Source organism: Lampetra planeri, chromosome 20 (genome assembly GCF_965212315.1).
Source record: "Lampetra planeri chromosome 20, kcLamPlan1.2.h2, whole genome shotgun sequence".
In the NCBI taxonomy this organism is placed as follows: Eukaryota; Metazoa; Chordata; class Hyperoartia; order Petromyzontiformes; family Petromyzontidae; genus Lampetra; species Lampetra planeri.
Genome location: NC_136126.1, coordinates 2,263,935 through 2,290,203, shown reverse-complemented (window position 1 = coordinate 2,290,203; position 26,269 = coordinate 2,263,935). Strand labels below are relative to the sequence as shown.

Genomic DNA, 26,269 nt, shown 5'->3' with positions numbered 1-26,269 from the left:
GTTTTTGTTATTATGTTTCTGCAGCTAAAATCAACGCGCGTAAAAAAGAGTTTGTTCCGATACAATTATTTGATCAAGGGAAACACAATAATGCCAGCCGCTGCAGCAATAAACGGCATTGCTCCACTGCAAATCACGGCAGCTCTTGTAAACGCGCTCTCAATCCATTCCAGGAGGTGCATCGCTTGCGGCCTTGACAATAGCGCTAGCATATGCTGGAATGGCACAACGCAATCACAAATCCCCCCCCCCCCCCCCCGTAATCTGACCCTTTCTCACAGGAGCATGCGAGAGGTCTCATCTGCAAGAACGCTTTTTTTTTACGTGACGGGGGTGTTTCTCACACACACGTGGACAAAGGTAACGCAACATGGTGACATCACAGTCTCTCGGCATGGCACAAGTTTATTAAATCCCTGCCCCCCACCCACCCCGCCTCTGACCACGCAGCCATATCAATGAGTTTGACGACAGTCAGTTAAATCGGCATGTCACGTGTGGTGGGATAAAGTTTGGGTACTCCCGCCTCCTCAAATACCTCTGGCCAGCGTCGAAGAGAGGGCCTAAAAATATGTTCTAGGAGGGGTTCGGTTCACGAGAGGCACTTCTGCCAGCAGTGCCGTGAGCAAGATATTTCAGGGATGCACCTTTACCAGGTATCCAAAAAACACAATAGATTACCACAATTTTACGGAATGTACAATAATCAGTCGTAACTAACTGACCACTTTGCATTCAACATTGAAACATTACAGAACACGTGCATAGGAGTCTGTCGGTTATGGATTTATTAATTTTTTGTTGATCAATTATATTTTTTTAATCAAAATCTTCCTTCGAGAGGTAAGTTTAATTCTTGAAGGGTTGAAAGAAATTCGCATGCTCTTCAAACGATTCTGCCATGCCCGCCTGCAGTAATGCGCGCGAAGACAATCCAGATAATGTGCTTAAGGGCCCTATCGAGCGGAAAGGGCTCTTTCGCGATGAATTAACAAATGGTTCCGCTTCAAAAGGCATAGAGATGACATCCCCCCCCCCCTTTCCACCTGCCGGGAGCCGGGCCATTGGCCACGACGCGGACCTTTGAAGGCAACTCGAGGCTGTGAAACCTGGGCCTGCGAAAGGGTCGGTTCGCCAATTCACACCAAAAAACGAGAAAAACACGTGCGCAAAATACTTACAGCACAAACCGCGCGAATATCGAACCAACTCGCCACCAGTTCACGCCGGTGTAGGACTTATATATATTATTGTTGCCAAACAAAAAAAAACACCCCCACTAGTGGTTGTTGTTATAATAATCGGATTGCAGTGAAAGAGAAAGGGGGGGGGGCTGGCGATGCAGCTGTGGCCCCCATGGGTTTTTTTGTGAAGCCACGGCTGCTTGTTATCACGCTTCTCTGCCCTCAAGAGAGAGAGAGAAAAAAAAGCCCTCCGGTTCAGTTGCTTCGCACAAACGGGGGTCTCGATGAACATTCAACGCTGTCGGTGAGTTTTGTTCTTCCCGACCTTAAACCATCGACCGTTGACTGTACCTCGCCACCTGCCACACTCCGCCAAGTCTGACCACCCCCCCACCAGCCCCCGCCGTCGTGACAATCCAGTGATGTGAGCCAGGGCCAACGCTTCTTGGAGCTGGCTTCTAAACCTCTCCCACCCATCGTGAAATGTAACTACCCGGTCGCCCCCGTAGTGTTTGGCCAACGTCGCAGCGATGACTTACAGTGGACTCTCCGCGCTCTCCGTTACCCCTCCTCCCCACTACCCCAGCCTGCTCAAGGATCCCACCACCAGAAATACCAGAGATTGGGCCGCATCGCCACCACCCGCAGATACATGATTTATGCGTACTGTATTTCTATTGCAACGGCGGTGTTTTCTCCTCCCACCAAACCCCCCCTTCGATATAATCCACTCCTGCTGCTGCCTGCTGCATGCACCGTATCTGGATGCTTCGTGTGGCCGGCCCTGGCTAAGTTTCAGCCGCAGCGAGCAAGAGCAGCACAGTTGTGAACTTTATGCGGTGTCATGCAGTGGGATGTTCACGGTGAATTTGATGCGCAGGAGAAATTCCTCCAGTCCGTGATGATATGCAGTTACCGACACCGCCGAAGCTATTGTGTGTGGGGTTATCCGCTATTTTTGGCTCTGCTCATCCACGGGGAAAACCTTTATTTTTCAGACATTGCGATGCATTTGCTGCTCTTATCTATATGAAAAACAATATATAATTGGGGGGTAAAAATAGGGCTGCCAATAGTTTTCGTGGACCCAATGGCTCCTGCGGATAAAAGGACTCGTAATAGGGGTAACGGGTGAGAGGAGTTTTCGTGCATAATGCAGCATGCAGACGTTCAACGCGGCCACAGAACTTGGTTGCGTTAGGCCAGAAACAGTTTTACAATAACACACGCACGCCTCTGCGTTGCATCACCGTGCCGTCGTGAAGCGGAGGTGGCTAAGAGAGACAGATGCAAGCTGAGCAGGGGGATGGAAAAGAGAAGGGAGCAGGACAAGGGTCAGGGTGGATTGGGGGAGGGAGTAGGGGAGAGCAAAGATGGAGAGGGGGAGAAGGACACGGCGGAAGCCAGGGTTCAGAGGGCAGACGCATGCACCGATAGCCACAACATGGCAACTGGAACGTCTGCACTCGCGTGCTGGCCAAGGCATTGCATTGCTTTGTAAGTGGCGCGGGTTGCCTCGACAACCCTGATATTGTGGGATGCTTGTCCTTTTAGAAGTGCCTCTACACACATACACACAAAAATTGGATTGGAATTACTGTAAATCCCCTTGCTGTAATACCGTGCATTTTTTTGTTATGGACTCACAATTGAAATTCTGCTAGCGAAATGAAGCGTTTGGGTATGGATGGGGTACGAAGGCAGCCGATCACTACCCACAACCTACCACTATCATCTACCAACATCGCCAGCACCCTTCACGACCACTACCACCACCGACCACGAACACCATCACTACAACCACCATCACTACAACCACCACCACACACCATCAGCCACCCACTACAACTACCACTATCATGATTACTACTACCACCACCATCACCAACAATATCAACAGCTGCCATGCACCACTAAGTGGTGGTAACATCACCACAGTGCTTGTGCCAGGCTAGATGCAGCTTGAGGCCACATGAGGAAAGCTTTCTGGCAGGAGGTCAAGGAACAGACCCCAGGTGTTACGGGTTAACCGACTGAGGCGACTGACAGATGCACCATCTGTGCTCCCCACTGCGCCAAACTTGCCGCGCTTTAGCCACCCGGCACTCCACTTGTTGTTGTGGGCATCGCTGTCACCATCACTCACACCACCACCACTATCATCACCAACACAATCACCTCCACCACCACAGGCTGTAGGGTGAGCTCCGCAGTCAGAACTATGCATCATCCCCGCCCCCGTAGCTTAGCCATTCTTTCGTCCAATAACTCACTCTTGGTTCATGCGCAGCTCTGCACCTTCAAATTAGTTACATCGAAACTAGTGAATCATCTGGGCTGTGCGAGCTGACCTTCGAAGGCAGCAACTAAAAAAAAACCTCTCGGCTAAATCAGTCAAAGGTCCCTAGACGGAGGAATGTTTTTTTTCCGATAGGAGTGGTCGCGTGTGTTTTTTTTTGGTGGGTGGGTGGGTAAAACATTTTTTTCCTGTGGATGTAGGCAAAAACTGCTGGTCTAGTTAGGTGCAAATGAAGAAAATAATAGCAGGGTATGCCTTTACAAGGTGTAGCTAAAGTCTTCTTTGTTTACCAGGCATGCTTTTGAGTTGGACGGATTTAGTTTAGTTTTGTTGCACTGGTCTTGTGGGAGCACGAAGGGTTACAAATGAAGAATTCCGCCCCTATTGATCCCAACGGTTAGAGGGGACTTCAACTGCTTGTTACTGACTGGCCCCTCGGTTCTTGGAGGCCCTATAGGCACTTCTGTTTCGTAGGCCTGTAGTGATAACTTTATACAGTTGTTGCTGCTGCCCCATGTCACTACTACCGCTGTTGTCACTCCGCTTGGTTCATGCGAACTTCGCCCAGCCACTGGACAGATGTCGTTCCTGACACGTTCATTATGTAGTCTGTGCCCTAATTCGATGCGAGCACGCTGTGTGCCGCAGATAAGCAGATTTAATTTGAAATACTGTTCCCATCCTTGCTGTATACATATATTTATTCAAGAAGTTCTTTTGGTGAAATTTTTTTTTCATACAATCGAAAAAACTTGTTAATATTTTTTTTGTCCGTAGGCCCTTTCGTTTTCGTGGGCCCTAGGCACAGTACGTGCTTTGCCTGATAGATTATAGGGCCCTTGCCTCTCGGCCTGGATAATGGTGCTATTGAAAACCACAGGGATAAAAGAAAAGACAACCGCGTGCCACCTCTGCTCCGTGTGATCTTGCCATACCCCCGGAATACTGCGTTTCGCTGGCAGGTACACCTCAGCAAAAAAATCTCCCGTAGCCTGTGAACGAAACTGGGTTGGTTGGTACAACTTGGGGTGGCGAATGCTGCCAGCATCCATCATAGGCAGCGCCATTCCTCGGCAGTACACACCATCGGTTAGAATGCTTAGTGTACATACTGTCTGTTTTATCGACGCCTTACATATTTTTATATATTCTTTAGCTTTTTCAACTTACAATTATTGGAAAAAAAATGTCATCCCTCGATCAAGCAAACTATAATACCCTTAAAAATAACAGATCTCGAAAAAAACAACTATCAACGGGACACATTTGCGATCGATTGATTAAATTCTCCAAAAACAAATCACTGTTATAATTCGCCGCCCTGGTTGTTACCGATAAAAACGTCTTAAGAGCCGATGACTCAAGGGCTCTCTGTCAGCCCGAGATGTTCCTGCAGTTGCAGCACCACATTCGAATGGCACCACGACACAAACGCTCATTCCACGTCGCACGAGCACAACACACGCACCCGCGAGCACGTGTCACGGTTATCGTGGCATATCCCTTGACGTAAATATAGACCGTTTCACCATACCTCCTCAGACGAGCCTGGTAGATGTTTATAGCCAGCTACTTTTGGCTTATTGCAGGCATAAGGATGTGAGGATATATGACCAGTGGCCCAGACAACACGTCATGTGGCGGGGGCTCGAGAGGGAGGCGACGGGGGTTTGGTGTTAATTTGCACAGCAGAGGCAGCAGCAGCAATGATATCAACAACAACTTACACCCCACGACGCGTGCGAGCCGCCTGACATCCTCCTTAGCAACCCGTGGAATATTTTCCGGAGTGTGGACCGCAGCGGCCTCGCAAGCAATCGGCAGGATCTCGCTTGACATTCAGTGCTGTCGGTGGGTGTTGCGCGTGCCTGCCTCGAACACATAACCCAGGGAGCACTGAATGCACACCGTGATCCGAGAGAGACTTCCCAGCTTCGTCCAAACGCCAACAACGACCCTCGACTTCAGCGAACGTGGACCAGACATCTGGTGAAAACAAAGGAACCACCACCCCCCCCCCCCCGGTCGCCCCCCCCCCCCCAATTACCCTGTGGCCAGACGAGATGAATGGCAAAGTCCACTTGAAGTCAATCACCTTGTATTGGCTAGAGCAGGGGAGGTATTTAATCACGGATAATTACACGCAAAGTTCATTGTCGTCAATGTTGCTGTTTGTGCCATTTTTTTGTGTGTCCGTGACATTCGGGTTACTGGCTTATCAGACGAGTTGCATGTAATTAAGTTGCTCAGCTTAATTACACATAATGAGTTTGCCTTTAAGGTGATTAATAGTACGCACTTCTTGTTTGCGTTGTTGTGCAGTAAACATGTTTAACTAGCGTGTTACGTTTGCAAAATGTAGCAAGGTGTGTACCGCGCTATAATATAAAATGGACTGTGCTGATGTAAAATGGAATGATGGACGCAAATAAAATGTTAAAGCCAAACAAATGTAATCCTGCGTAATGTTATTTCTTATCCATGTATGTAATTTCGCGGCAAACTGGTGAAAAATTGGGCTCAGATTTGGCTGTGATTTAAAATACCACACCTTAAAATCTAGATAAATTGGTGTTCACGTACATGTATTGTTTTGTAAATATAGCTTATCCTTTGCAAAGACTTCTTTGTAAGTATATGCACTAAAACGTGTACGATGACTGCAGTGGTAAGATATTTAACCTTGGATTCACGCCTGTAAGTTTGCTGGTGATCGTTGGTTAATAATAGTTGGAGGGAAGGGGTTGAGATTGCTGTTCAAATGCTGCCTTGTTGTAGATTTGAAGCTTTCGTGACTGCAAGGATTCATATTCTTAGGTTTTTTTCGGTAAAGTCACGTAGATAAAAAAATATATGCTGCCTTGTTAAGAGTTACAAATGAGAGCCCAGGTTATCAAGATCGTGCCCCGTCATATAATCGCCATCTGTCACCCTTAATAACAGACACTGACCTGTTTGGCCCCCAACCACCAAGACCTTCGGAGGAGGGGGGGGGGCAACTCGCAACGCACACGAGAGAGACCGAGCCACATTCGCTGCGGTGTATTTATTTAAAAACAACGAGAGCAGCGCTTGTGGCGTTGCTTCGGCGTGTCACCATTCATTTGTGCCCGCTGCAAAAAAAAATAGACGAGACTGAAATAAAACACACGTGGAAGACAACAGCAATTATGAACATTTTTAAAATGTAGTTTTACCAAGTAAACAGTCGACCTTTGCAAGAAAGAATCCTTCAAAATATAAAATGCATAAAGCCAAATAAAAGCCTGCTCATTAAGATAATATATAATTATCCATGAAATAATTGGACACTTTGAATCTCCATTTGTAGTTTTATTCCAGATCGCATTTGCACCAAGGATCATGTTTAAATTGGTTCCCACTGGGTTTAAGGGACATTCTGAATTTTTTTCACAATCTTATTTTACTCTGTGTGTTTTTAGCGCAGCAGGGGCACGTGTCGCTAGCGATTGCCGTCCTCTCAGAGGGGGTGTTTAAAGAGCTACATTTCATTGTGCCTGTCTGCTCAACAATAAATCTCTTGGACAAAGGGATTTTCGAAACGAATGTAGTGGCCATGCTGCCCTCTATTGGCAGAGTCGAGTGAGAACGTGAAACTTCCAATCCATATACTGGGATTACCTCGAATTTTACGGACGAATTTTCGACTTACGAACTTTCAGAGATACGTATATCCAATTGCCTGTTCAGATCGAGAGTCGTAAGTTCAACCGCCGATCAATAGATGACGGTGGTAGCATTTACATCTGCAGAACATGAAGAACCAGTGGCATCTACGCCTACAGTAGATTATCTTCTTGGTTCTTTCGGTAAAGTCACGTAGAAGGGAAGTAATAAAATAATAAAAATAAAACATAATAAAATAATTCTCACGACGTTTCGGCCACAACGCAAGCAGCCGTCCTCAGGTGAAGAACAGGTCTGTCGATAAGACAGAGTCTGAATAACACGTCCTGGGCTTGGAGCGTCTATTTAAGCTGGGAGGGAGGAGGAAGAGCGCCTTGACAAAATAATTTGCATATGAAGAGGCGATAAGAGCTAAGCTAGTTCTAGACAGAATTCGTTTAGCATTAGAAGAAGTTACAGCAGCAGATGTTAGTGTAAATGCGTTTGGTATTACCTTAGAGTCGCGGCATCTCTTCAGAAAGGTGAGAGACTCGATTAGCTGAGCCTTCTTATCACGGAGTTTGTTGAAGGATCTGAAAGTTATGTGGAATCCCTCCCCGTAGAGGCGGTTAAATTTCGATTTAAAGCTTTCGTGACTGCAGGGATTCATCTTAAAAGTCACTCCCCGTGTTTAGTGTACATGCCGTGCAACATGTTTGGAATCGACGGGAATAAATTTGGACTTACGAACAAATCGACTTACGAACAGATCTCTGGAACTGTCTCGTTCGTAAGTAGAGTAGTCCCCTCTAACAACTATCGAATGGCAAAACGATCTCAATGTACAATGAAATGAAATATGTCAAGCGTCTCAAACGGGGCGTATGCATTCTTGGTTGAAAGACAAGGGTTTCATGGGTACATAAAGGATTTATACAAAGTAAGAAAAAACGCGTTAAAGTTACAAGGACCGTTGATTTCATCACGCGCTCATCATTTTACAGCTCGGTCCATAATGAAAGCAACATAATCCTAATTGCTGCGCCAATTATAAACCTGAGTGCAATAGATGACGAGTTGCAAATTGAAAAGAGAAGCATTGCTTGGTCATCATTTTTTCTGGCACTGTTATTTATTTTAAGTAGCTTTTATTGCCAATTAGTGCTTTTAGTTTTGGTGGCGTTTTTCATGAGCATGCAGTAGGTTTATGTCAGTATTTTTCGACACGTGTTAATGTTCTTGGATGAATCAATGTAAGGTTGTTATGCTAATGATACACATAAAAACATGTTTTGTGTGTGCAAATAAACAAATATAGTACGTAGTTTAAGTAAACATTCGCGACCACATCCACACACCACAACCAAATCAATTTGGCTTTTGTGTACCAACAGGTACAAAGATAAATATTACATGTAATTTAAACAATTACATTTCTGCTCACACACTTAAAACGGATAATTAAATGTTGTAGATGTGGTTTTATTTACATATATACTGGCATGTGATATCTCAACTGGCCCTGGCCATGCATCCCCTCTTCACTAACCCGCACTGATCAGGGTGGTGATTTTTAAATCCTTTATATTAAGTTCACTTGCTTGCTTGCTTGCGTGCTTGCTTACGACCGTGCAAATCTTTCGGTCGTTTTTTAACCCACTTCCCGTGATCCAATCGAGCTGACATTTTGCACAGACTCGTTGTGCGTGACAATGCATTTTCGTTAAAAAAAATTTCCAAACTTTTACACTGTTTAGGGAATTTTTTTTAAAATATTTAATTACCAATTGCTTAATGGTGGCAGACAATCATCTGACCCATAGGTGGCAGCCATCTCAAGCCAGAGGACGAGAGGACTCTAGCCGCCACGATGCCACGCATATAAAGGATTTATAGTGAAAAACTTTGTTTTTACGGGTTAATTTTTTATGTGTGTGCCATGTGCTATGAATAAATGGGTCATTGCCTGAAACATCACCTAAATATATTGTGTATATTTTCATCATCATCACCACGATCCATGGGCAAATAGCCCTTAGGTGTCCACTGCAAATGTCATTTGTTTGCACTTTCCTCTGCCTTGTGCCAATATGCTCAAGAAGTAGTGCAAATCTTTATGGGAAACAATCTCTTATGTTGCCGTCAAGCTATTATTAGGTCTTCTTTTTCCGGTTCTTTCCATTTTTCTGAACAACACGTTTAATGTTCCTGTTGTCAATCCTACATATGTGTCCATCTATTGCCAGTTTCCTTCTCATCACTGCATCATCAGGTCACTCTCTGGGTCCAGTTTAGGCGCAGTATCCGTCTGCAGCAATACATTTAGAATGCCAATATCGTATCTTGTTCTCAAGGCTGTGTAATTGACGAATTTTGCCGAGAGTGGTGAAGTATGGTCAAACAGGTGCAACATGGCGTAGGGGAGGCCTTCATCTAGCAGTGGATAGACACGAGTTTCAATTAATTATTTTGGTTACTAAACTCCAGACGCAAAATTTAAATATGCATCAGCAGTTGTGCATTTGCATAATGCATCTTGGCAAGTTATACTTTTTTTTGACATATCTACTCCAGAAAGCTCTGACAAGGTTTGCTACCCAAAGGCTATACGGAAAGAGCTTACACGTTGTGAAAAGGGTAAAGTTATTCCCGTGGATTGAATAAATGAAGGGCTGTTGCCAATGGACTTGCATGTGTGGACCAGTAAAGCAATGTGAATTCAGAAAAAAATGCCCCAGTAAACTTGCAATATTGGGCCAACGTGCCATGGTTACTGGGAAAAGATTGGCCCATTTTGGGCCCATTTTTGAGACAATTATAGCCAACATTTCCCATTGCCAATACCATGCTTGATCTTATTTCCAATACTAGAATCAACAGCAATACTCATCCACTGCTGGATAAAGACCACTCCAAGCCGTCCCCATTTCTCACGATCGGGCAATGTAATAAATATAATCCACAATGGACATGCACAGGGGCCGATTCATAGCTTATGCCAATTCTCATTTATTCCACTAAGTTACGGAGTTTCGCAACAACAACAATTCTCACATGAACCATTTAAAACGTTTTGTATATCCCATTAAATAGGTGAAAACATCCACATCATTTAACTTAAATGAGTGGAGTGAATTATCATCGAATGTTACGATACACTTTCAAATTCTCCGGTATCTCTCCAGGGCGGTCCAGATGTCTTGTGACCCCCAATTAATTGATCCCTAACGTTGTTTCTATTGCATATTCATTTATAATTTAAATACGCCTTCCTTAAAAAATATTACATTTTAGATAATTTAAGGTCACAAGACATCTGGACCACCCTGTAGATCGTGCAACTTGCATCTGGTACAGTCATCAATAAAGTTTGAATATAGCAAATTGTATGAATAAACGAGGCGATAAAAATGCAGTGTCCCGTTCAGTAAAACACAACGTGCCACATCATCGGTAAATGTGAACAAAAACAACGCTGACGTTACTATATTATGCGCCGCCATCTTGGTAAACACATCCCCGCCGCCATCTTGGTACATACATCCCGCCGCCATCTTGGTACACACATCCCCCGCCACCATCTTGGTACACACATCCCCGCCGCCATCTTGGTACACACATCCCCGCCGCCATATTGGTACACACATCCCCGCCGCCATCTTGGTACACACATCCCCGCCGCCATCTTGGTACACACATATCCCCGCCGCCATCTTGGTACACACATCCTGCCGCCATCTTGGTACACACATATCCCCGCCGCCATCTTGGTACACACATCTTGCCGCCATCTTGGTACACACATCCCCGCCGCCATATTGGTACACACATCCCCGCCGCCATCTTGGTACACACATCCCCGCCGCCATCTTGGTACACACATATCCTCGCCGCCATCTTGGTACACACATCCTGCCGCCATCTTGGTACACACATATCCCCGCCGCCATCTTGGTACACACATATCCCCGCCGCCATCTTGGTACACACATCCTGCCGCCATCTTGGTACACACATATCCCCGCCGCCATCTTGGTACACACATATCCCCGCCGCAAATCTTGGTACACACATATCCCCGCCGCCATCTTGGTACACACATCCCCGACGCCATCTTGGTACACACATCCCGCCGCCATCTTGGTACACACATCCCGCCGCCATCTTGGTACACACATATCCCCGCCGCCATTTTGGTACACACATATCCCCGCCGCCATCTTGGGACACACATATCCCCGCCGCCATCTTGGTACACACAAATCCCCGCCGCCATCTTGGTACACACATATCCCCGCCGCCATCTTGGTACACACATATCCCCGCCGCCATCTTGGTGCCAGCAAAGCCCTGCAGGACAATCTTCGGGTAAGGGTGCGAATAATTTTCCAACGCCTTTAAAAAAATATATAGTTTAAACTTGCGCGATTACACACGTTCGTATCAACAAACTATAAACATTTGAATATATACACACGTTAAATGGGCACACAAAATAAATAAAGAACCACCCTCGCATCTAATTAACCCTTGACACGGAAGCGCCCTCGGTGTGAACGTCACCGGGTGCTGTGGCGATGGCGTCCGTGCGAGTGCAAGTGCCGCCCGTCGGAGGCTTCAACTTCGACAACTGCAAGAGGTGAGGATGCCGTCCCTACTCTCACTCAAGCGTGCCGACAGGAGGGACAGAACCCCCGCGAGGTTGTTGCAAGGTGGCTATAGATTCCACCACCCAAACCCGCCGCCCTTGGGAGTCAGAAGCCGGGAGAGAGAGAGGAGATGCGGGGGATGACTGCGCATGGTGGATGTTGAGGCCTGGCTGCTTAGGCCGCGGTCGTTTTGTGTGCGTATGAGTGTCGTTTGCTGAGTTGGTTTCTGTGGCTTTTGTTGAGTTTGGGCCTTGTCGTTATTGAAGCAGTGGTGTAGGGGATGTGGTTGTGTTATTTGTGTGTGTTACCGCGCGGGGCTGTCTGCGTGAGTGAATGGGCGATTGTTGTGTGGACGGGAGAGGCATTGGGTGCCGGAGAGAGAGGCACAGATATTTAATAAATCGTACTTGTCAACCCATACGATTTACCCGTGTTCTTGTACATGTAAATTTAGTTTCCAGGTCCATACGGCGGACAGCCGTTTAAATATGGACAAATGTGGGGTTTTTTTGGTCGATGTTTGTGTTTCTCCCTTTTGATGGGACTTTGTCGGATGAACGTTGAGATTTGTAAGGGCACGGAGTGACCAATAATGTGTGAATTGGTCCGTGTAATAAGGTAGGGGGGGCACTGATAAGGGGTTGACATGTATGATACATTAACATTTTAGATTTACGAGACACAGACACGTGAGAGAGACCCAAAGAGAGGGAAACACAAAGAGACGCTGATCCATACACGGGTAGACATAGCCATGGTGAAGGCAAGAGACTGCATAGAGAGACAGAATCACAAAAGCAGGGAACAGTTTATACTGGGACATTTTTGCCAGTATCAAAGTGTGAAAAATAAGAATATATTTTACCCTTTCTGGCAATAAAACAAGTGTTTAGATTAGATGCGAAGCTTTCGTGACTTTGGTTCTTTCGGTAAAGTCACGTAGAAAATTAAATAATAGAATACGTTTCGATTGTAACACAAGCAATCATCATCAGGTGTGTCTCTCTGCATGTGTGTCTGCCTATGTTTCCGTGTCTGATCATTCATTCTTACCTGATGATGGTTGCTTGTGTTACAATCGAAACGTCGTATTCTATTATTATTTGATTTGATTTTCTACGTAGCTTTACCGAAAGAACCAAAGAGTAAGTGTTTAGATGTTTAAACACCAATCAGTTTAAAAAAGACAATGCGAATATTGTCAGAGCATGTTTGTTTGCATGTTCTCACCACACAGTACGTACGTGTGGTTAATGCAGACTTGATTCCTTGCAAACGGTCTCCATTTGGTGTTTGAACACATTAACACCTATTTTAAACTGCATTTACGTCGCCAAATGTGACCACATCTGACAAACCTTAACTCTGTCAACACCTGTGTTACGCTGTTATTCGAGTTCATTTTGCTACACCGTACCTCGCGTTTAAGTTGGGTTTAATCTTGCATCCCTTTCATCCAGGAATGCTTTCCTCGAGTTGGAGTTTGCCAAGCAAGGTGTCCCACCGCCAAAGGCGAGAAAGACCGGCACCACCATCGCTGGCATCATCTTTAAGGTAAACGCTGAGAGTACTTACGGGGTGATATCTGGCTCATCTTCTCGGGAATTTAAAAGACACGAATTTCAGTTTTTGATAGGACGTGCTTTTCGGTTTAATGGTTGACAATTTTAACGATGATGGCAACAATGTACAGTATGTGGTTATGTTAAAATGAAAGATCTCGACCATTATTGGCCTGTAAATACTCGCATTTATTGTATTGTAATTTGAATATTGTATTTAACGTAGGATGGGGTTGTTCTCGGAGCTGACACTCGTGCAACTGAAGACACCATTGTTGCCGACAAAAACTGCGAGAAGATCCACTACTTGGCACCAAACATGTAGTAAGTCATTCTAGATTTGAAGCTTTCGTGACTGCAAGGATTCATATTCTTAGGTTTTTTCGGTAAAGTCACGTAGATAAAACATTAAAATTAATAAAAGTAAGACGGAAGCTTGTGTTGCCTCCGAAACGTCGTGATTTTTATTTTATTTTTATTAATTTTAATGTTTTACCTATGTGACTTTACCGAAAAAACCTAACAATATGTAGTAAGTAACACTCGTCTGCAAGTGATCAAATGTAGCTTGTACGTGATCATTTCCACGCTACAAATTTCCAGCATGGGGCACAGCACCTGATAATCCCACATTTTGGCATCATTTGGGCTGTTGTTTACAAAATGTTCTTACACAACCGACTAGTTTGACGCGCAAATTTCACTAAACTCACGAACTAGACGTATGCGTTTTTAAATAAAGGCAGGAGTGCAATTTTAAATACCTGCTGTTTGTTACCACCACCACCAGCTGCTGTGGGGCAGGCACCGCTGCTGACACCGAGATGACAACGCAGCTCATCTCGTCCAACCTGGAGCTGCACTCGCTCTCCACGGGGCGGCAGGGACGTGTCGTCACCGCCAACCGCATGCTCAAGCAGATGCTGTTCCGGTGAGCATGGTAGCAAGATGTTAACTACCTCGCCTGCTATGCAGGATGCGTGGGTTTGATCCCAACCCTGACATCTGTAGATTTGGAGTTTGCGTGTCTCTCTCCCCCTGGTCACGTGGATTTTTATCCAGGTTCTACGGTTTTTCCTTCCACATTTAGAAACGTGCATTTAGAGTATTTAGCTGCTATAAATCTCCACGTGATAATCTACTTTGTTGAGCTATCATTTGTGGCCAAGTCACTTCTGCAAAAGAGCTACATAGCTCTTGTGGGCCTTACCTGGTAATATACAAAGTTTAGTTTTAGTTTAGAGCCATTGACTTTGAGGGTAGAGTTATCACGATATTGCAACACTACGATAAATCCCCACTTCCCAATGGATAATTGGGTTACGTGTTCTGAAAAGGCTTCTGGAGATCCACCCACGTGCAGTGAAATGTCAGACATGCGAAGAGCATGCAGTTACAACTTGATAACACATTGGAGAGCAGGAAAACAAAATTACCTATGCAGATGTAATACCTCAACAATGTCGTATAATATAAGAACCACAATCTGTCATGTTTTGAAAAATATACATTTTTAGATATCTTATTTCCTTACCAAAGATTTAAGTCATGGAAAAAATAATGGAAGTTCTCATATATTTGCCATTAAACACTCAATATAAGCCGTAGACTATTGTAGACGGTTATTTAATTATTTAGGTTATAGTTGACAGCACGTGCATTATAAGTAAAATATTTGATAAAGTTGCAATCATTCAATGATTTTGTGGAGGGGACTGCAGTTGAATAAGTTTTAAGTAATATTTTCATACTGGAAGTAAAGGAAAGCACAGAACAATACACTCAACATTCAAAATATAATTATAACTTGTAGAAAACTGATATTGCAGTAATGATTACCCTAGCTTTTAGGTTAATTCATTAGCATGTCCTGGTACCAATGCATGTTTGTTGAACTTCTTTTGCACCGTACGTAGGCAACTGCTAATCAGAAATGCAAAATGGTTCTGATGGTGGGAGGCATGAATCGGTAATTAATTTGTGTGCACAGGTACCAGGGTCATATCGGTGCTTCGCTGGTGCTGGGTGGAGTGGACATCACCGGCCCTCAGCTGTACAGCATCCACCCGCACGGCTCCACAGACAAGCTACCCTACGTGACGATGGGTAAATGCTCGTCGTGTACCAATAAGTCGATTAATATAGTTAGCGTTGAACACGATTAATAGTAATAATGTCTGATTTATAACGCGCACAAAAGTCGTGCAATGAGTCGCTAACGTAAGTCAGGCGCGGATACATTCATTGGATCACTTGTGTTCAAATTTATTTTTTATTCAAACATGCTGCTGCATTTTGGCTAATGGAGCAACTAAACATAAACTAGACGGAACAAATTATGCACACGAGATGGTTAAAATGAGATAAACGGATTCTGAAATCAAATCACACCCTCGACACAGCACCTGATAATCCCACATTTCATTGAATTGCTGCGGGGGTGAAATTTTACATGGCCAGTAAGCACTGCTCCACCCACTTGTACACTTGTGTAATGGGTTCTGGTGACACTTGTAGAGGTAACTTCTTTATTACAATACAACACTCCAACATTCCTGATACTCTGTTACAGCCTAGGTACACAGCCTAGGTACACAGCCTAGATACACTACTCTGGCTACGCTCTGGGGTCCTCCGGCTACAATTACCCTAGGGGAGGCTATTCTGACCCGACCCAGCCAAGGTGCGGGTCTGGACTCTGGCTTCCTCGGAACTCGCCCTTACAAGGACGTAGAGCCGGGAGTCCCAGAGTCCCACCACTGGCCCTCACAGCGTCCCGGCCCTTACAAGGACAAGCGGGACGAGGGGGTCCAGGGTCCTACTGTGGCTGGTCTTGGGTCTTGAGCTACAACTGGCCTCGATCGGCCAGGGAGCTGCCCTTTTATGCCTCGTCCCCAAAGAGGGGTGGGGTTGTGTGCGCCCCCAGGTATCCCACAGAGCACACACAGCCCCCCCCGTTGGTGGCGCCAAGGGGCTTAAGCGTCTGGGTTGCCTGGGATCCCAGCGCCTGGCGCCGAGGCTTATCTGTCTAGGGTCCCAGAGCCCCCAGCAGCCCCTCCCCTCTTATGGCACTACATTTGTATTGTTCACTGCCGTGGTGAAGTGTGTCTGGTGGGTGGAGAGTTCAAGGGACAGACACAGGGACTCCTGGCTGCAGTAGATGTCATTTACTCTGTGGAGTTGTGAATGGGGAAGGAGATGGGGTGTTGTCAGGGGACCTCTGTTTGACGTTGGTGGGTGGATGTTGTGCACTGTCTGATCGTGGATTACAATATTCTTAAGACCGTATTCTCGTAGTTAAGGTCTTTATACATTTTTTGACCAAAATGAAATTACATTTTAACGTGTATTTCTTAACTATAAATGCAAATTTTGTTTCCTTTCACAGGATCTGGATCCTTGGCTGCTATGGCTGTTTTTGAGGATCGATTCAAGCCCAATATGGAGGTTTGAAATCAAAGCATAAACTACATCATGAAATGTTGGCTCCATGTAAATATATTTTATTTGAGCTGATCATTGTTATCTATCACAATCTTTTATTATTTATACCACACCTCCCATTCTGTACACCTGAGCTCCAAAACAATGGTTAATTTGAGCTCTTTACTGAGAAAGTAACTTCAAACCTATTACAATTTTTTTAAATATATATAATATACAGAATGAGACTAAACATTTTAGAAGTGCTTGAGACCACACTCTTGTCCACTGCACTTGAGTTACTCATGCACAATCTGAAAATGTCTTTAACTTAGTTTTAAATTAATACACCGGTGCATCAATGTTTTCCTGTTAAACTGTTTCACAACTTTGGTGCCAAAATACTATTTGTCGTGCGGTAATTCTTAATTCTTCCCCACCAGTGTTATAATAAAAGCTCCACTTTATAACAAGTGTCGTCCTCCCTACAGGAGGAGGAAGCCAAGAAATTGGTGAGGGATGCCATTGCTGCTGGGATCTTCAATGACTTGGGCTCTGGTAGCAACATTGACCTGTGTGTGATCACAAAGGAGAAGGTGGACTACCTGAGACCCTATGAGGTGGCCAACAAGAAGGGAGTCCGGTGAGCACTGCATTTGCTTGTTGGTAATTTAAGTGCAGGTGCCTCAGGTTGCATTGTCACTAGTTTTTTATCATAATTGCGTACAAAATTAACTATTAAAACAACTGATTGGTTTACCAACCAGCACTGACCAGCGTGGTGAAGTTATGGTAAAAACCCCATCATTGACATGGTGTGGTGAGGCCTTCGTGAAGAGTGGCTTAATAAAGGGCTGTCAAGTGTTTTTATGTACAGTATATGATATTTCATGTAACTATTAGAATGCGTTGTGCGGTTTGAATATTCTCGCATGCCAATCGGTTTGACTGTTAATAACATTCATCTGGATTTGATTGCCGATTTCGTGACTTTTGGAATTGACTAATCAATTCCATGATCAGATCTAAAAAAATATCAATCAACAGCCATAGTTGACTCGACTCTAATTCGTAATCTTGTTCCCGCAGGCAAAACAGTTACCGCTACAAGCGCGGCACAACAGCAGTGATCTCGGAGAAAATCACTCCCATCAAGTTTGATGTGGTGGAGGAAGTGGTTCAGACCATGGATACCTCTTAATGCTCATGCCAGCTGAGAAGATAGCAACAAGAAAGTGTTTTTCCATGCGATTCTATGTCCAATTGAGCGTTGTTCATTTTTTACGTTTGAGCTTATTTACCAAGGGAGAGGACACAATCTAAATTGGCGGTGACGCTACGTAAATCACTGATGTCCTGACTGAAGTAATATTTTCTGTAATCAATGGGGGTGAATGTAAAATGGGCCTACAGTGAGCAACATCACCACCTATGCATGGCCCACAACTGTGCATTACAGCTTACCACACCTTGCAATAGCACTTCATCTGACCATAGCAACTATAACAGTTGCACACTGTAGGTTTTTTTTAGTATGGGGCATCCAGTTTGGCTGTTGTAGCTTGGACTACTTGTCTAAAATGTTAGTTTTGAAGCTCAAATAAAAATTACTCAACAGAATTGCATGTGTTTGTATTTGCAGGAGTGGGAATGTGCTTCTGGTGAAATTGACTTTTTTCTTTTGAATGCTATTTCCAGTTAGAATTTAAGCTAGGCTTACGTGTTCCATTACAACGGGGTTACACTTAAATAAAGGTGTCTGTTTTGTAAAGGTCTGTATAGTCGTTTTTGTCACCAATTTAAATTGCTTAACACAATTTAACACTTCACAATACATTTCCGAATGGCATTTTTCTATATTTCAAACGACCTTATGTCTTAACTAAAAACGAACACTGAAATGCATGACAACAGTACAGAAATGAGGCATTCACATTTCAGTCTAAATCATAGGCGATGCTGTGAGTGCACCAAGACAAACTACTCAACAAGATGCTTAGTCAAGCATGCTTTTGTATTAAGTGTAGCCATTGTGGCACCGCAGTTGTCATTAAATTGATGCTGCAGTGTGTAAGGAAAACTTTATTATATAGAACAGTTTAAAACAATGTAAGGCACAAACAGTTTAGGCATGCCAAGCAAGATGCAACATTTAACTTGTATAAACACTTAAAAGCTGAAGTTAATCATCCCAAATGCCACTTAATATTAATTTACATGGGCATTTAAAATAATACTTTTATTTTGTAACTTTTGCAAACAATGTTTTGAGGATGCTGTTAAAACTTAATTGTGTAAATTAAACGAAAAATATTGAGTTTAAATGCTCTTCCCCACCCTGTCTAATTTTGCACCACCTACATTTTTATACGTCCCCAGACTTTATAACCAGGCTTTTTGTTAGTTTAGTAGCTGTATCCAACATTTTTATTTTATTTGGTGTTTTCAGGAGGCAAATACTCTACTAAACTGTCTTAAATTAAAACTGTACAGGGACAACCAACTTGGCAAATTTCATGTGGTAACCAAACCTATGAATTCGGTCCGTATAATATAGTCCCATGAGCCAGAGCAGAAATCGGTACCACTCGTGGTCAAAAAAACTTTAGTCGTACTCATGTATGAATATGGCTAATAACAGTCATTTGGTAATCCACTAATTTCAGATGGTTACCACAATCCGCTTTTTATTGGCCACAGAAATTGGAACCACAAGTTATGCACGTGGTTCTGACAAGTGGCCTTATGGATGAATGTATTCAGTCTACTACCAGGTCTGCAGGCATGAATGCGGTCGAAGTTGGATATCAGCACACTGCTTGGGAGCGAGTCAAATGGACTCATGCAACGTTCTTGTATCGGCTGTTTCCCTAAAATTTCCCACAAGTAAAATGCAAGAATGTGTTGCAAATATAGTATGCTTATATCTAAATTTATTAAAATACCTACCATCCGTCACAACATAAAAACAATCCCTACGATCCTTATTACGTGGCAGAATTGTTTTATATACATTCCTTGCTAATAGGGTTACAGATACAAATGATACAGGGTGGACAATTTATCAAGACATTAAAATATTCCATAATACAAAGACTTGTATAGTGAACACAACTATTCTGCACGAAGTGTTGAAAATTTACAAAGTCAAAACGCACTTTACAGGTCAAAACGCACTTCACAGGTTAAAACGACCTGAGAATGTAATTATCCTTATAAAATACCGATATTCTATACCAGACACGCACGATTAAATTGGAACTCCCCACACTTTCGCTTACAACGGATGGCCTTGGCACACGCTGCCTCTGCGCCTGTCGGTGAACGATTTATAAACGGTGAACAAACTTGTTCCCCTGTGTGAGCAGGCACCCTCCGCCAATGATGGGAGTGGCACTGTCTTTCTAGAAAGCTGGGCTCTGCCATCTGATGTTGCTTCCTCGTTCGTGTTGCGCATGCATGCCACGCAAAAAAAATGAAGGTCCTCGTCGAAAGTGCAGACGCTCAAAAGTGGTCTATGCCACGTATCCGTCGTGCGAGCTGCATGTCGCGTGGGAAGAGTGTCACTCGCTTGCCGTGGATGGTGCACAGGTTGGAGTCTTCAAACAGCTTCACGAGGAATGCCTCTGTGGCCTTAATGAGTGGGCAAGGCAGATGTGAAAAGGGAGACAAAATTACTGTGAGCGGCACAGCTCAAATGCGAGGTTTGTAACGTTACTCAGGAAAGCCTCGATGAGCTGAGACTTCTTTTCAGGAGGGTTTCTGCAGGAGAATATTTGGTCAATACCATTTCATTACAGAGTACTTGACCTCATGTGGGAGGCAACCAGTGCTCAAAGAAAACATACAAGGGAGTGACAGTTGCCAATCTGATCACACTGCAACACCGTTCCTACAACACCTGGAAAGCCTTGATAGTCACCTATCCAAGTACTAACTAGGCTCAATCCCTCATAACTTGAGATCTAATGGGATCAGCTGCATTTAGGGTGATTTAGCCACAGGCCCCTTTATGGTAGAGGCTGACCGAAACTGAATTTCTGGTTTCGGCCAAAACCGAAACCAGACTGAAAGTTAAAAAATACACTTTCGGCTGAAACCAAAAGTTTAACTACACTTTCGGCCTAAACCGAAGCCAAAACCAAAAGTTTAACTACACTTTCGACCGAGACAGAAAGGTATATAACCGAAGTTACCAAACACAAGATTTAAGAAATACGTCATGATGCAAGGCTACTTGAATTAAAAATAAATCTAGAATTAATCATTCAGAGCCTGCAGTAAGAGTTGCTAAATATCAAATCTTTAGGTGTTACTTAGTAATTATATCCAAACAAACGAATGTTGTAGTAAAGAAACAACAATAATAATAATAGGTGTCAGTTTTGTTGCCAGATAAAAGGGTAAAACAACAATTATCATATTTTGCTACTGGCAAATGAGGTTCGAATGGTGAAAGAAACAGTTTTTCCGCATTCAGCCAGACAGGCTGCCGTCTGTTGACCGGTCATATATACATTAGCAGACCATGGTTGCGGCTGTAACCTCGCTCCCAAGCTACTGCTGCTGACGTGTGTGTTTGCAGCCTATCGCATAGGATTGCCTCGCGCCGACTGACCGGCCGATAGGCAGTGATAGACGTAGCACTCGCGTTATATTCTAAAAATAGATCTTCGGTTGACGACCCAAAGTCAATATCAGTTTCGGCCGAAACCGAAACCAGACCGAAAGTTAAAAATTGACTTTCGGCCGAAACCGAAAGTATGCCGAAAGAGGCCATTTGCCAACTTTCGGTCGGCCTCTACTTTATGGGTTTTGTATTTTGTTAGATCGTGTGTATTATAAACCTTACAGCAGTGACTGGCAGGAGAGCCCCACTCAAATGTTTGAAAAAGTTCAATGTATCAATATTATGTGATGTAAGATGATACAGGATAAGTCACTTACCTCCTGCAGAGCCAATAATGCAAACGATTGCCAATTCAACGGATGCACCGTAAGACGACAAGTCAGCTCCCTCACCTGCGCACAATGCACGTAACACAAAGCACAACAGCCAGACAACTCCATAATTTAAATCCATAATGTAGCTGTAAAGATGTAGCAAAATAGCAGTTAATTTAACGTGGAAATCTGCAGCTATAAAAGTTGAGGCCCAACTTGTTCCAGGTCTAGCCCTCCCGTGTTCACAATGCCCACAATTTGTTTTAAATGCTATTAAGTGGTGTCTTGGTGTAGAGGTTAGCACATTGAGCTATACATCTGGCAAGTTTAGCTCGGTTAATGGCAGCAGTAAATGTCAGTGGCAAGTAATATCTGAAATGGTTCTGCCCCCCAACCAACTTCACTAACCTGCAATGACCAGCGTGGTGGTGTATGGTCAAACAACCTCCATGACTGGCATGGAGATGGGAGGCCTTCATTCAGCAGCCAAATGACAAAGGTATGTAAATTATTACTCAAGTGCTATAAATTACCAACAGTTTATATATTGCTATAGGGCATCCATTCTCCTTGGTTGTGTTGAAAAGAAGACTGGAGCTGGGTTTGTAATCCTGGTGAAAGGAAATGGTGCAGGCAAAAGTTTGCTGTCTCAGGTCAAGATTCACGTGCTTTCGGAGGACAGGATTCTGCTTTTGAGGACAAGATACATTACCCATATTGATCCCATTCCATTCGTAGATGTGTAACGAACCAGACGTGAAAATGGAAGCTTGCGGAGGAGCAGATCTGTGGATTTCTGATACTTGCGGATCTCGAGTAGTGCCCTGGAGCCTGGCCGAAAACGATGCTTCCTTTTCGTTGGAGAACGTTCTACACAGCCAAACAATTCAGCCAAACAATTCAACCACATATCTGAGTCCAATGTGTTCACACACACCCGCACTGCTTTAAATGCGTCAGACGAGTATACACAGCACAAATCTTGCCAAAGTTGGGATGATGCACCTAATTCTAGATTTGAAGCTTTCGTGACTGCAAGGATTCATATTCTTAGGTTTTTTCGGTAAAGTCACGTAGGTAAAAAATGAAAATTAATAAAAGTAAAATCAAATAAAAATCACGACGTTTCGGATTCTTCGGCCGTTGCCGATCATTGCTACAACTCTGTGGGCTCTCATGAAATTGTCTTTTCCGAGACCAAGGTGCTCTGCAAACCTCCTGTCTACCATCAAAGGTTTGTACACGAAGCCATACAAATATACAAACACAGACATAATTTCAACCGTCATGATGGTTACAAACTGAGTAATCATTGGAAAGATGTGATTAACCATGCAAAAAAAGATTTAACTACACTTATTTGGACCATCTTATTTGACAGACTACTATTACAGGTTATTGATAGATAGCCAGTTTGTTTTACCAGGTTTATTTTTTTATTTTTTCACACTTTTGTTATGTAGGCTAGTCGTAGTCACAAACCGCACCTCTCCATAACAAAGGCTCGGTCTTTTGTTATGCAGTCTATTCTTAGTCTTAAGCCTCACCTTACCATATTAATAAAAACGTGTGCCGTACTTGGCCCTTCCCTTCTTCAACCATTATATATACGGATTGGTAGCTCTTGTAATCTCTCATTTACTTGATACAGCTGTCGTGGCTGTGACGGTTCCACCTGAAGACGGAAGCTTGTGTTGCCTCCGAAACGTCGTGATTTTAATTTTATTTTTATTAATTTAAATTTTTTACCTACGTGACTTTACCGAAAAAACCTAAGAATATGATGCACCTAGTTCTTACCTCACCGTACTGGATCGGTTTCAACTTAAAGCAGGCGGGTTGATTGATCCAGCACTCTCTGATTCGGTCCAGCCATTTGCTCACAGGCAGTCAGTCACCTATTCTTCTATCGTTTCGACCATGGTTACAATTCACTCATTACAGTATTTTCTCCACCCATACTGAGGACTCGGTCAACTAAACGGACTGTTTCGTCTCATCCACACTAAGTTCAACTTCCGCAATGCAGGTCAAGATACTTCTCTTTCTGCTTGCATCACACTGCTCCCCACTTTGGAATTCCCTCCCATCATCTCTTTTTCCAAATTCTTACAACATTGCTCATTTCAAGAAACACATCAACTCTTTTCTATTAGACCTTCCATAGTAATGTTTGTTTACTGACCTGCTTCTTTGAGCCTGTGCTCACCAACTGTGATTAAAAAAAAAAGCCATGTGATGAGTAAAATCACATCTCTCCTTTAAACATAATTAATCCAATAACTGAATGTGGTGGTGGTCACCAGACCCATACATATATTGCACCACAAAGCAGCAAGTCGTCATACACAATCCCTTATCTCCAAAGGAAAACAAGCACATCTTGACCAGACTATTGACCTGGTGATTCCTTATAAGGGATCCTTAGGGTGGCCCAAGATCCCCCAATGAACAGCCGTGGTCCTCATTTATAATCAGCTAAACACAGCGGTAAAAACATTGTCCTATAAATCTGGTGACCTGAGTTGAATTCCGGGTCGTGAATTAGACCGGCGGTAAAATTTGAGCATTTCGTCAAGTATGCAAAAAAAAATCATCACCGACACAATACGGGGAGACCTTCATCCAGCAGTGGACTGACCACCAATTGTACATTATTAATATTACGATCTCATCGAGAAACCAGCAGAGCATGTCCCAATTCAGAGGCAGTTTTCTACTGTGGCCCGTTATCGGTGTCACCGCACCTCGCCAGTACATCCTTCTGCCGGATCCAGAAGCAAGTGCAGACACCCGACCTCCAATAAAAACGATTACTGTATTAATACCATTCTGCCACTCACGAATATAGCGACCAAATAGACCTACCGCCGTACGCTCTCAACAGATCTCGAAAGCTAAGCAGTCTCGAGCCTGGCGAGCACTTTGATAGGTGACCAAACACGATTTGCCGGGTGCTGTAGATGTCTGCGAGGTGAGTGCTGTCACGCCCTTGAATGCGTAGTGGGTTTCCACCGGCTTCCCCGGTTTCTCAAACTAATTTAAAGCCAAACACCCATCAATGGAATCGGCTAAACCAGGGGTCGGCAACCTACGGCTCCGGAGCCGCATGCGGCTCTTTACGGGCTGCTTCTTGACAATATGTACGTATGTACAGTATGTACTCCGATGCATTGCGGCTCTTGAAATACTGAATTTTGTACCGAATTGGAAAGAAATGGCTCTTCTTGTTATTTTGGTTGCCGACCCCTGGGCTAAACAATCCATATGTTGCAGGACCAGCCTTAAAAAAATCTTAAGGAATAAACATTTTTAATATTGTTAACGTCACCATTGTCATCATCGATAGAATGATCGATGGCGTTCCCAATTAAATTACTGTATTTAGCGATGCTGCGTTGGCGGCGGTGCTCGAGCACGATTAACAAACAAAAACACCCTCAACGCATTCGTCAATAATACCGTGGCCTTTAAAGGAATAATGCACATAGTAGGCGACGTTTCGGGCAATGGCCCTTCTTCATAGCACATCATTTGGCTACCACCGCTGTGTTAACCGTACCCTAGAATCTGCGTTTGTTGACAACGTAAGCAGTTATTGCTTTGCCCATGAACCTTGCGCCTTGGTCTTACCTCCCGGAGGGCGCCGGGCGCTAGCAGCCGAGGTGCTGGCCCGCACAGGCCGCTCGGGGGACTCCGCGGCAGACAGCGGCTGCCTCCGCTTTGGCGCCGGAGGTTTCCTCTTGGAGGCGCCGCCGGTCGAGCCACTCTTACGAGGCATTGCGGTTTGTAATTACTCGCGCAACAAATAAACAAAAAAATACCCCGGTCGTAAAATAAACGTCAAAATGCCCCGAATTGAACACGAGAAAACGATCTACGGAGAAGCTGGTGAATAAGGGATGCGTTCTACAACAAAGAAAAACAACCACACACACACACTAGTGTGTCGAGAGTTCTATTGCGTATTAGATTGCGGGTTAAAGGGGCGACGCTGCTGTTGCGGTGAGTGGGGCTGAGGACGTCCACGTGGAGCCGCTTCCGCCAAATTCAAATCCCGCGACCGTTGCGGTTGCCCCGGCAACGAACCGGAACCGGAAACACGCAACCGCACAGCTGTTTAATTAATTATTAACGTTGCCTATATTTATGTACTATATGAATTATTAACGTTTATATACTATATTTATATGCTATATTTATATACCATATTAATTATTAACGTCGACTATATTTATATGCCATATTAATGATTAATGTCGACTGTATTTTTTATACTATATTAATTATAAAGGTTTCCTATGAATACCAAATTACTTAATTATTAACGTTCACTTTATTTATATACAATGTTACTTAATGATTCACGTTCACTGTATTTATATTACGGATTTATACTGGTTTAACACGTAGACTTTCGCGATTAATATCATCAATAATATAGTTTTTGGGGAGTTAGATCGCGTAAAATGTGTCGTTAAACCCGCCACCACCCGACACAGCCAATGCAAATTCGTTACGAGCACAGCACACCGGTGTGTTGGAGAGCAAATCCACATTTACAATCTAAGTGATATCGAG

The 26,269-nt window shown here is 43.9% G+C and overlaps 2 protein-coding genes and 1 long non-coding RNA gene across 3 annotated transcripts in view; 1 reads left to right on the top strand and 2 right to left on the bottom strand.

Annotated features, from left to right (window-relative positions):
• Nucleotides 1-11,609: 11,609 nt before the first annotated feature.
• On the top strand, nt 11,610-18,515 carry LOC144724270 (proteasome subunit beta type-7-like). The gene is made up of 8 exons (XM_078603255.1): nt 11,610-11,749; nt 13,220-13,313; nt 13,548-13,645; nt 14,112-14,252; nt 15,312-15,427; nt 16,710-16,768; nt 17,236-17,387; nt 17,834-18,515. Exons 1-8 carry the CDS (start codon nt 11,688-11,690, stop codon nt 17,943-17,945), a joined length of 834 nt encoding a protein of 277 aa, XP_078459381.1. The 5' UTR covers nt 11,610-11,687; the 3' UTR covers nt 17,946-18,515.
• Nucleotides 17,898-26,269, bottom strand: part of LOC144724272 (uncharacterized) — a 213,456-nt gene continuing 205,084 nt past the window's right edge. The window contains exon 2 of the long non-coding RNA XR_013586456.1: nt 17,898-19,956. This is a non-coding gene — a long non-coding RNA (uncharacterized LOC144724272). The remainder of the gene's footprint in view (nt 19,957-26,269) is intronic.
• On the bottom strand, nt 17,976-25,783 carry LOC144724271 (uncharacterized). The gene is made up of 4 exons (XM_078603256.1): nt 25,322-25,783; nt 22,440-22,558; nt 21,692-21,766; nt 17,976-20,377 (listed from the first exon to the last, which is right to left on the bottom strand). Exons 1-4 carry the CDS (start codon nt 25,467-25,469, stop codon nt 20,249-20,251), a joined length of 471 nt encoding a protein of 156 aa, XP_078459382.1. The 5' UTR covers nt 25,470-25,783; the 3' UTR covers nt 17,976-20,248.

Bases quoted from the DNA above. Each gene is read 5' to 3' on its own strand.
- LOC144724270 (XM_078603255.1), top strand. From the start codon at position 11,688: ATGGCGTCCGTGCGAGTGCAAGTGCCGCCCGTCGGAGGCTTCAACTTC. The intron at 13,314-13,547 runs GTAAACGCTGAG...TATTTAACGTAG, and splicing joins TCGCTGGCATCATCTTTAAG to GATGGGGTTGTTCTCGGAGC. The intron at 14,253-15,311 runs GTGAGCATGGTA...TTGTGTGCACAG, and splicing joins CTCAAGCAGATGCTGTTCCG to GTACCAGGGTCATATCGGTG.
- LOC144724271 (XM_078603256.1), bottom strand. From the start codon at position 25,469: ATGCCTCGTAAGAGTGGCTCGACCGGCGGCGCCTCCAAGAGGAAACCT. The intron at 21,767-22,439 runs GTTCGTTACACA...CATTGTGCGCAG, and splicing joins AGCTTCCATTTTCACGTCTG to GTGAGGGAGCTGACTTGTCG. The intron at 20,378-21,691 runs GTAAGTGACTTA...CCACTCATTAAG, and splicing joins CATTATTGGCTCTGCAGGAG to GCCACAGAGGCATTCCTCGT.